The 12501-nt window shown below is 35.8% G+C and overlaps 1 protein-coding gene across 3 annotated transcripts in view; it reads right to left on the bottom strand.

Moving 5' to 3' along the window:
• Positions 1-3014: 3014 nt before the first annotated feature.
• CCDC171 (coiled-coil domain containing 171) overlaps positions 3015-12501 on the bottom strand; it is a 300588-nt gene continuing 291101 nt past the window's right edge. For all 3 annotated transcript variants that reach the window (XM_058565834.1, XM_058565832.1, XM_058565833.1), the window contains one exon: positions 3015-5457. In XM_058565834.1, coding sequence (XP_058421817.1) covers positions 5236-5457 — 222 coding nt within the window. In that variant the 3' untranslated portion in view covers positions 3015-5235. The remainder of the gene's footprint in view (positions 5458-12501) is intronic.

The following is a 12501-nucleotide window of genomic DNA, read 5'->3' as shown; positions in this document are numbered from 1 at the left end:
ATCTGATCGTTCTTAATCTGTCAGCTGAGTCTTCTTCAGATCTAAACAAGACCTTTTATTTTACGTAGTTTCCTACAGCTGCACAACATTTCTGGAGCCACTTCACCGGGAGGCCTCTGTCAACAATCAGCATTTCACTGGCATTAACATGCAATAAAAGACAACGAAGCATGACTCAATTAAACCGCAAAAAAACTGTCTTACGATAACATTAACCCAGTAGTTTTCAAAACCTATGCGGGGCCTCTGCTGCATGACTAGCATTAAGGTCAGTGCTTTGAAAACATCTGTCTAAGCATCTGACAAACCAACACACAAGATGATTTAGAGGAAAGAGCAAAACTCTGTTTTGATTTTCTCCATCCCATATTGTATCTAGATATTTTACAACTTATAGTATGCAACATCAATTAGATCTCACTACGACAAAGATTAAGAACAAACTTTCCCTTTGAGATGGCAATGGAAATTTAATGGGCACAGAAGATATAGTTTGGGAGACCTTTAGAGTCAGATCTATTTACAACAAACAAACAAAAATTATGTAGGGAGTGGTTCAGAGAAAATATGTAAGCACCCACAGGACATCTGATATCTGGGTATGCTAATCAACACATTCCATAGCCAGAAGAGTCTTATAATAAAACTGCCAAGGTTCAAGAGAAAAGATGGAGCTCTTGTACCAATAAGTAAATGTATGCATTTATATCTCACTTAACCAGGAGGGCTGGATGTGTTCCTTACAGAACCAGAGATTTTTTGTTTGTTTTTGTTTTTGTTGTACTTGAAATATTTAACACTCTAGGTTTAAATCTTCAATGTTTTAGGTTTCATTATATTGAAAACGTAATCATTTCAGTTAAAATCGCTCTCATTGAACTAACCATTAGGAAAAATCTCTATGATTTCATCCAAGTAAAGATAACATAGATTCAAATATTATACAATAAAAATTTGCAAAAATTTCATCGTTTGGGGAAATTATTAAAATTCTTCCACTTCAATTGTAACAAAAGGCATGGATATGATATACATGATATATATAATATGTTCCTGGTGTTTTTTAGCTTCTAGCAGCACGTGTATGCCTCAGCTCATGGCCCCTTCCTCCATCTTCAAAGCACATGGCTCCAATCTCTTCTTCCATCATCACCACATTTCACCTTCTCCCTGTAGTCAAATCACCCTCTTCCTCCCTCTCTTATAAGCAGACTCGTGATTGCATTTAGCGCCCACCCAGATTATCCAGGATAATCTCCCCATCTCAAGATCCTTAACTTGACCACATCCACAAAGGCTCTTTTGCCATATAGGGTAACATTCACAGGCTCCAGGGATTAGGACATGGACATCTTTGGGGTCATTATTCAGTCTACCACAGCAGTCCAAAAAATATATTTTAAAATTCCTCTCTCCATCCTAGGAGTTATACAAGTTAATGCTTTCTCGATCAGCTTTACTCAGGATGTATCATTATTTTCCAGTGAGAAGTTTTAGCTTGGTCAGGCTGGCTTACCAGCAATATCTTTTAACTGAGGATCTGTCTCTGAGAGTATCTATGTAGTCTCTGAGGCCAAGCTAGAGACACTGGGCAACATAATGAAGGGTGTTTGTTCCCTTGAAAGACAGGTACAACTTTCACTATTCTTCCCATTACTAGTCACGTGGATGGATGAATGTGTTTTGTTTTGTCTAATCAATGGATAAGTGATCTAGATTTCAAATTAAAACATGCATTCCTAACTGGTTAGGACAACTTCTAAAATTTTTGTCTTCTTTAAAAAGTGCTAATTATTTCTGAAAGGCAGGCCTGGCACAGTGGAAATAATGTGGAATTTGGAGTTACAGCTCTTGGCTTACTAATTACTAGGTTCTGTGTAATCTTAGGTAGTCAAATATTTAACATTTTAGATGCTCATTTTACTAGTTTTATTAGTTTGTATTTCATGTATTGCAAAATGGTGCAAAATAATTGCAAAATAAAATGGTGATGCAAATACCTATTCCAAGGTTTATTGTGAGAAGATTAGTCTTGCTATAACGATTGGCATAGAATAGTTGCTCAATAAATATTAGTTACTTTCCACCTTTTATATTAGAAAACTTGTCTATAACAAGTGCACAGTAAATTAGGATTGATTTACCATTGTTCAGTATGGTCCATAGAATGAATTCAGATATAACGGTAAATAAAGTAACATGAAAATATAAAGGATCTCACTAAGCACTTGATAATATATATTATAAATGTGAAATAAATAGTGTTGCTAAGTTTAATAAGAGTCAGACACTTGGTAAATTAAAGTTATCATTCTATTATTTAAAAGGTTATTTACCTGTGTCATTAAATTATCATTGAATTGTCAATTCTTGCAATTTCCTACACCTTTTCGCATTGTGTTATTCTATTCCAAAATATTTATATTAAAAATGCTGGCAAAGTCTCAATAAGAACGTGTGACTTAGGTATCAAAACAATAAGAATCCCTTTGATAGTGACGGACGATATAGGTATTTTTCTAGATCACAGAAGGTTCGTACAAAAATACACATACTAACGTGTAAAGTAAAACTTCCTTTCCCCTACAAAAATATCTGAAGTCATTCTCCTGAGAAATGTCTACTTTACACATCATTCTTAAGGAGGTAAAGAAGCTGATAGAGCAACTGTCCTTGCCAACACAACACAGATCTCAAACATGCAGTGACTGGCCACTAAGGTGCTCAGAAGCAGTCTAGAGTTTCTCAGATCTCCACAGGATATGTCATGAAATCTTCTCCTCCTGCTGGGTCTGACTTCTGGGAAAAAAGCATATGGTATAAAAATTACTATATTTGGTAGTGAATACTAATGATCGCTCAGGAGGCTCATCCTTCAGTCTCTATGGCCTTTAGCATCTAGTTGGTTATAAATGTGACATGCTTTGATTTGATTTAATAATCTTTTTGAATTTATAGTTCAGAATTTACCATATAAAATGTATCTGTAAAATCAGATATCCACATATATGGAGAGAATAGACATTTATTTTTGGTGTTATCCCATTAACAGATTGTAAAATTAATTCAAGAAGACCAAGGTCTATCCAAGGCAAAGTTTACAAAGGTGACCATTCCTCTTAAATTGTAGGATCTGGGAATAGATTCAACAGAAACAAACACACATACATAAGCACAGACATATAAGTGATATAGGGTAACACTGTTTTTCTACAGTGTGAGAATTGGAAGCTCACTGATGGCACATGAACTGAAAAAGCTATATACAGATTTCTACATGGACAATATCTTCATCATTGTATAGAATGGCAGAAGAAAGTGTTTTCAAAAGTGCCGAAGTTATTCTATGATCTATCAAAAAAACAATCAATAGCATTTTCTGTGTTACGATAAATGTGCAAGTTGAATTTCATACATGCTACATTACAGAGGGCATATTCTGTAACACTCAAAACCCAGAATGGTTAATAACAAGAATTCCAAGGAAAGAATTAAGAGAAATTTGGTTATAGATGTAATTTTACTCCATATAAACAGCTTTCTAAAGATTTATATAAAGCTAATTATACTGCCTCAGTACTATAAGAAATAGTACGTGCTACACAGTATGACAGTAATATGCTGTGTTACCTCAGATGGCATAAATCACTTCGGTAATTTAGCTAATAACATAAATAGTATTGTATACAAATTTTATTTACCAAGGCCAATAAAAAAATTCTCAGAAGTTGGGTATATTTGAATCAAATGTCACTGTAAAGTTAAGACAATATAGGTTCCATAATACATACTGTTACTTTCTAATGTCTCCATAATGAAAAACAATATAAAATATGGATTTTGTATCAAAACTCTTTGTCAAAATGTACAGTTGACATCAGAAGTTAATATCACTGGGGAGTTAAATGATTAATACAAAAACAAATACATATTAGAAATATTCTTTTGTTCTTCACTTACCATGATGCAAACTGAGAGGATTTAACCTTTAAGGGTTAAAGAGTTTAATCAATGTCAATGTCTGATCTTCTGAAGGCAATAGAGAACAGTCTGTCTAGCGATACCCAACAGAACATCACTTTGTCAAGCCACAAAGCGCCCAAAAGCTTGTCAAGTAAGTTACCAGAAACCTCTTTGTGGTTAGAACTCAGCTCCTTCCTGCTTGACCTATTATTTGATATTTGAGCACTTGGTTGCAAGACACTTGCTCTTTCTAGCTGAAATGTCACTGGGGCATCTTGTCAGCTCCCCGACATCTCGGCCTGACATACAATTTTACTTTTGTGTGCTACAAGGCAGAAAATGCAGGGCAATGGCCTTGTTTTAAATTCTGTCAGCATCAAAGATGGGCGTCACTCTTGGGTCCTACCAACAACAAAAACAAAAAAGGAATCTATTTTGAAGGTCAAAACAGCCATTACCTTGAAGTTTTTCAGCTTATACTAAATATATTACCTGCTACACTAGTGTGGGAACTGTCCTTACAAAGTGCCTAAACACACTCCAGAAATCCTCCCAGCACAATTGCTCTACTTTCTTATCAAATGCAGACGATAAAAGGATGAGTTTTCAACGCCTGCAGGGACCAGATTCAGCAGTTAACTTAACTTGTTCAAATGGGCAAGTGGTATCATGTAGCTTTACAAGGAGCAACCTGACCTTCTCACATTGACCAGGAGTGACATTATTGTGCAGGAGGAGAAGCAGTCACATCATTTCTGTTTTGCACAACCTGCTTAAAGTTTGCAACTAAATGCTTGTCTTCAGTTGAGCTGACAAGAGAGAAGAGGGGGCTCAGTGAACCATGGCAGGGCTGCCATGAAATGACAGGAATCATTGGCATACATTTCAAATAGCTCTCTCAATCCTATTAAAGTATTGCAGTCCTGCTTTACAATAGACAAGTATGAAACAACTTTGATAGATAGAGACTAAAATGGCTTATTGATTTTTTTAAGTCTGAAGGAAATTACCCAAAATGTGTCATTCTTTAACATTTAAAAATATGTTACATAAAAATGAGCAACTGTGATAATAAATAAAACTTAGAGGGAAAAAAGTGGGTTATTTCATTATTCAAGTAGACATAGATACCTGCACACATCAAGATATCACACCATTTTTAAAAACCCACTGCCCCTTGTGCTGAAACAAAATTCAACTGATAAGAAAATCCCCCTTCAAAACAATTTTAATTGTCCTGTTAACTCTTCATGCATTTTTTATTTCATGAAGTCATAACCCAATCTGAGTTGGCCTTTTGGCATTAGCAGACACGGTCACTGGGGAGGAGAGAGGCGACGTCAGAGGCGCAGGGTTTATAAATGTCTCCTTTAAGAAAGCGTAAGTTGTATCAAGCTCAGCTTTCAACGGCAAAAAATCCCCAATGCCGATTGTGTCGGCAGGAAGAGCGGCTCTTGAAGGAGTGGAGAGATTTGAATGGTCTCGCGATCCTGCCTGTGATGTAAAGAAGAAAGAAACAATAAACGCAGAACTGAAAACTCTTAATCAGAGTCTAAAACCATAAACAGAGAAGTGGACTATTACTGTAACATGAAAGGAGGTGGAAATTGCTATTTATATAATCTATATGATAATACATAAATATCAAATTATTTTCCAAGTGTGATTGGATCTCTCAACTTGTTCTGTCATAAACTTTTCAGGACATCAGGAGTTTGCCTAAATGTTAAAAATTTGTATAAAATTTTTATAAAGTTATTGAATCAGAGTCAATACAATCAGGCATTTTTACCTCTGCTTCCATCCGCTGGCAATTTACAGAAACCAATGCTAACGGTGTTTACTTCGTTATGCTATATAATATGTGCTATATAATATGGAAGATTAGACTGCTTAGAAAATGAACTACGGATATTTATGTTTTTAAAATCTATCAGCCTGATTTATTTAATGGACAAACCTAGCCAAAGAAAGATAAGTTAATCCTAGCAACCTCTAGAAAATAGCACACTGAGATATAAAATGCTAGTGCAATGAATGTTTTACCTTTACCTTTAATAATAATGCCACCACCCTGTTTTAATAAAACTGTTCTATTATAAATATTAGGAAGTCATGTATCACAATATGAGATTGCAACATGAAAACAATTTTAAAACATATTTTAAAACGTTACTGGTATTTAGAAACTACTGGAAATCAAACTTTTAAAATCCACACACTCATGAAGTACTTGAAAACAGAATTAATATTTCGATGAAGCTATACATTTCAGCCTTAAGAAACATTGGTAATCAGCAGTTAACATTTAACATGAATGAAATCTCACCAATAAAGCAGATAGGTATTATTTTATGACATGTATAGATAGTAGGAAAATAATGATCAATTCTATGTCAGAATTTTCCAGATTCCCAGCAAATAAATGCTGCCGAGATAATAAGTCTAGTCATAGAGTGTCTTGACTAAAAACCACATTTTATATAGCAGAGTTTTTTTAAAAAACATCTTTTTGGTAGATTCTCTTACAGTTTTGACAACAAAATAGTGTGAACGCTAAGGATCTGCTTTATTATGTCATGTTATACAAAACCGTTTCTACATGTGAAAACAAGAGGGAAGCTATCGCTGGCTTTAGGAAAGTATTAGAAATTCAACTGCTGTATGCGTTACCATTTTTGTAGATTTTTTTCTAACTACAACTGGAGAAAAATCAATGGCTGCCTCTAACACCTAGTTCAGCAATTTTCTTTGATCTCTGTTCTTTTGATTTCTTGATACTCCACTGCAAGCCTACAGCTGACGGAAATCATTTCTTTTTACGCTGGATGTTAAAAAACTCCTAAAATGGCCACTTGGATGGCTTTATGAAGGAGAGGGGTTAGCTTCTCCCCATGGAAGGAAGAGAATTCCCGAGATCAGTTATTGACTCTGATTAGCAGCGCTGATGAGGTTTCACTTGCAAAACCTTAACCCTGGGCCTGAGCATATCAGTCCTGACCCCGAATAGAGGCAACTCCATACCTCAGAGGCTGGAGGTGAACTTCTACTGCTGCTAGAACCACCTTCTCTGATGTTTTTTAGCTGTGTGTCTGAATTGGCAGGGTCACTACCTGATTGATTTTGCTGCTGTAAAGACTACAACGCCATCCACTAGCTTCCCATTCTGTCAGACCCGGGGATGAGGAGAATGCTGGAAGGGTGGAGACGGTGGGGCCTGATTTGCTTCTTAAGGAAACCTAGTTATAGCAATAGTATTCTCTATTATGATAAAAGAATACTGTTAGGCAAGGCTTCAAAAGTTTGTTGTTACATCTTTATACTTCAAGCTCTGGTCTACGAAAACTATATATGAAAAGGAAAGAGTGTGCAGAATCAGACCAAGGAAAGTCAGGTATTCTCTGAGGGTATTTTCTTCTAGATTCTTCTAGACTAGAGAGAGGTAACTGTGCCCAACTGACCAACCACTCCTGTTTTGCGAGATTAGAGATACATAGACTGTACTCAACCTATATTCTGTCATGAAGTTTCCTTTTTCGTTCCTGTGATTCCATCAACCTAACACATCCATTAACCTAATTATACACCAGGATGGCCTGGTGGGTAGAAAGTCTCTACCTGCTCATTTCCCCTCAATATTCTACGGATCTTGGCACTCTACAAAGGGGTTTCTCTTTTTCCTTTTCTCGTCTTACTTTTTAATACGGTATGTCTATTTTCTACTATGTTGTCTGAAAGAATCTTTTTATCTAACATAACATCTTCTGACTAAAATACCTTGAAACAGGGTATTGAATATTTCTCCAGTATTTCAAATCAGAGTCTCGCTTTTTCATACTATCTTCTGAACTTATGTCCTAAATGTGGAAATAACCTAAAAAAAAAAAAAAGATTTCCTAATGACTTGCACCCCCAAAAGCTATGCCCTGCACCAAGTAAACAGATTTATTTTTGGGTAAACGAAAACAAAATTTTTGGTTGTTCTTACTAGGTCATTTGCTATATTCCATACACTGCTAGAAAATATTTTTTTTCATGAAATGGGATAAAATCAGATTTTAAGTCACTTAATAGATTAAAAACAAGCAGGCAAAAATCCTGATTTGAGAGTGTGATGTTAAAATAACAAGTAAATATGAACTATTTTTCTTGTTACAAATAATATCCAGAAATATATCATAACACTTTTAATATAACACACAAAGTAAAGGAAAGTTAAATAACTTTTTATCAGAGACCATTAAAAGTCATTATTTACCACCTGATCTTATATTTTAAATCTTTAAAATCCATGGTCATTTAAGCTACTTTTTAAAATGCTGAGGTGTTCTGGGAGTCTCTCATGTAAATCTAAATTTAAGCAATTTAAAAAAAAGAAATTAGTTACCTGAAATAAAAGCTAGGTGTCATGTGAATCTTTATGGAAGCGTTTTTATTTACTCAATAAGCTGTAAATGATTCTACTTGAACTGTTACAGTCCATCAGCTAAATATATATTCACAACACAAAATGTGTCTACTAAATTTCTGCATTTTAAAAATCTTATGAAATATAGTAATTGGACATGTCCAATAGCCATTTTTCAAGGCTTTAATATCTTAGTTTTCTAAGAGTGTTTTTTCAACGAAAAAAATAAATAAAGCATTAGTCTAATAATAAGATAACGACTCAATAAATTGTCTATAAATCAAAGCCATTTTGCAAACAAGGCTTCTGAAACAATGACACTAAGCCATTTGTCTCCTGTGTAGCATTTATGATCAAGTTAAGCCTTCTAGAATCTAGTATTATAAAAAGTGAGGGGTGATGTGATTTAGTAAGCCAGAACAGTATTCCATGGAGATCATGCTAGGTACACAGCTTGGTGAAAAGAGTACTAGACTAGAGATCAGAGGACTACAGTTTCTCCCCCAGTTCTGTTACAATCTAGCGGGGTCATTTTGGGCAGGTGAATTAGTCCTTCTAGGTTTCACTTCCTTTGCCTATAAAATGAGGGGCTAGGCTCTTTCCAGCTCTGAAGTTCTACAGGTCCACCATAATTCTATCCTGATGGCATATGAGATAATGTTAACACCCAACTTTTGTGGATGACCTTAACCCAGACATCAGAGTTTCCTGAGTATAATACTTAAGATTTTGAAGGGATATTCCATTCTTAAGGGGAAGGAATACATACTGCACATGATTCTTAAAAAAAAGCCAAATAGATAACAAAACCACACAGTTTAGATGACGCGGTTTCATTCAATTAAACTCTGTAGTACATTTTTTATTACTTCGACCTCCATGATGATGTTTTAAGCTCTGTAAATTATTGACTGGTTTTAAGTAGAGTGCGCAGCTCCATATAAACTGATGAAGGAATTAAAGCACCCACAAGAGGGCCTTACAGTGAAGCTCTCTCGCCATCTCTACTTCAGCTTCTGGTGTGTTCTTACCACTACAGTCTCAGTACTCAGTATCACAGAGTCTTCTTCCTTCCAAACACTGCAAGTTAGTAACCAAATTCTACCTGTCTGTTGTCCAGTTACGCCATGCTGACATCATGGGACACTGCAGTTTACACAGCAGTCAGAACTGGCAATACTCACATATAGTTTTCTCTTGTGGAATGCTCAATTATATACCTGATACACACACACACATGCATGCACCTGATACATATACACACACACACACATATATATACTTGCTATATGCATTCACGTCCACACATTATATATATACACACACATAGGTGTGTGTATATATATAAACATATACATATACTTATATATATAAACCTGCTACATCATTAAATATTTATTCCTTGTAGTTACCAATTCTAACTTTTAGTTACCAACAGCAGACCAGTAGGACTATTTTATGCATTCCTTTCCCCATAAGTCATTAAATCTTAGTACAGACCGGTGTGGCTCCTTAGCTCAGTGACATCAAGATATGCAGGGCTATGTGAGCCAATGGAACCTTGTAAAGGAGTCTCTAGGTAGACACAAAACAACCTAGAGGCCTGGGTACCTAGAGATTAAGAAGGAAGGGCAATCACAGAGATAGAAACCAATCAGAAAAGAGAGGTAGAAGATATTAATAACAAACCTGATTCACATCACAACAATTCTGTCCTCAAGCAGACATTCAGTTTTGGTTCAAGAGCCAGAGCTCTTAAGTCAATCTATCTTGTTCAAATCTGGCCTCCACTACTTAGATAATGTGGTAGATTAATTGGATTAATGGCTTCAATTCTTCCTGCTTCCTTATGAGCACACCCTTTGCGTGTGATGCTGCAGCCCTTTGCAGCTTGGTTCACAAGCTCTTTGCTTCCCTGTCCAGCCACATCTGCCATTTCCTCACTTGTGCGCTGCAATCCAGTTCCATGGAAATTGTGAGTCCGTAAATATGACGTTCCACAGTTCACACCGCCTCCTGTCTGTTCACTGTCTGATATACTTTCTCTCCTTTGTGGGGTGAATGCCTTCTCCACCTTTCAGACTCTGCTCGAGGTTTCCCTCTTTGTAAGGCCTTTCCAGATCCTTGCCCCACCGTTCCCCAGCTACAGTTAGCTACAACATCCAATCCTACTTTTACATTCCTTCCTGAGCATTTACTTTTCTGTTTTTACTTATTTGTATACACTTACAACTCCCCTATAAAACTATGAGCACCTAATGTGATGGAGTCATGACTTTGTATTCCTAGCACTTAGCAGAGTATCTGGGACTAAATAAAACTTCTAATTGATGAATGACTGATTAATGAACAAAATACTCATGTTATTACTTCATGGTTTTGGTCTAATATTGCTATTTGGTTATTTCATTTATATACAGATTATGTCCCAATTAAAAGTAGCAAAGTATAGAGGAAAGGACATGGGCTTTGAAGTTGGAGAGACCTTGGGTTCCAAACTTGATTCTGTCATGTCTTAACTATGTGATCTTTGACAAGTTACTTAACCTATGTGAGCCTGCATCCTTATCTGTAAAAAGGAAGAATAATCCCTCACAGGGCTGTTATAAGGATTAAATGAAATAATATATACAAAAATGTATAGCATACAGTAGTTCTCTTTCTACTCTTCTCAAGTGATAATAAATACCAAATTTATAATTATGGCTAACATGTATTGAGCATATATGTCAGGCATTGTGCTAGGTTTAGCTTTACAGGCATTATCTCAACTCTCATGACAACTGAACGAGAAAGTATTACTACTACCCTCACACTACAGTTGAAGAACTAGAGCTCAGAAGAGTAGAATAAATTGCTCCATGTTGCACAGCTTGGGAAGTGGTGGAAAGGGTGTTACTCTCAATCTATCTGATTCTGCTCCCCTGTGCTTGACCACGACCTTATCATGCCACCCAAAGAAGACACAGCCTCGGGCTTATCTTATATCTAGAGCTGTTTCATACACATAGCAAGGGTTCAAAAAATCTCTGTGAAACTGGAAAATAAAAGTACACAGATTGTACTAGAGGCTAAAAATAAATGTTTATATTTTTGATAACATATTTTATTATAGTCCAACATTTGAATATCCATGGTACTGGAGTAGATAAATAGATTTTATGGTATTTACATAAAATAAAAGTTCTAGCCCTTTCACCAAAGGAGCTTATATGTTGTTATATTCGGAGATAAAATTCAGCACTGAAGTTTTAAATTACACCAGAACATTTAAACTTTAATTTTAAATTACTTTAAAGACGTCTTGTGCCTGACAAGATAACAATTCCCATTTTCTTCTCTTAGATGTTTAGATTTCCTGACATGATTGAAGTTGGAAAAACAGTCAAAGAATTCTCCCAGATGGCTTTTGTTCTTTCTTTTCTTGCTTTCCTTCACACCCCTGCACTCCCAGTCTGCTCCTGTCCTGGCAATTCCGATACACCTGATGGTAGAGAATGCCAGAAAATGCAAAGGAGGCTTGTTTTCCCCTGTCTCTTAGAAATATATATTCCAGGGCCGGCCCTGTGGCTTAGCGGTTAAGTGCATGCACTCCGCTGCTGGTGGCCTGGGTTCGGATCCCGGGCGCGCACCGACACACCGCTTCTCCGGCCATGCTGAGGCTGCGTCCCACATACAGCAACTAGAAGGATGTGCAACTACGACATACAACTATCTACTGGGGCTTTGGGGGAAAAATAAATAAATAAATAAATAAATAAATAAATAAATAAATAAATAAAATCTTTAGAAATATATATTCCAAACAATTCATAGAGAATTTGAAGTGTAAATATATCCATACACTCAAGTATATAAAAAGGTACAAAAATTGAATAAATAAAAACTTAAGCATACTATATAGAAAAATGCCATTGAATAACTGAAATGACAAGCTGATAAAAATATGTGCCACACACATTACGGCCATAGGGTGATGTACTTAATTTACAAAAGGCTCACACAAATCAAGAAAAAGAACCTAATCAGAAAATAGGCTAAGGATAGTATATTTATTAAAATTGGGTTCATCTGTATCAGAAACTCAAAATGTTAGTGGCTTAAATAAGATAAAAGTTTATTTCCCGGGG

This window comes from Diceros bicornis, chromosome 22 (assembly GCF_020826845.1).
Source record: "Diceros bicornis minor isolate mBicDic1 chromosome 22, mDicBic1.mat.cur, whole genome shotgun sequence".
In the NCBI taxonomy this organism is placed as follows: Eukaryota; Metazoa; Chordata; class Mammalia; order Perissodactyla; family Rhinocerotidae; genus Diceros; species Diceros bicornis.
The sequence above is the reverse complement of the archived record's forward strand: the minus strand, read 5'-3'. Positions and strand labels throughout refer to the sequence as shown.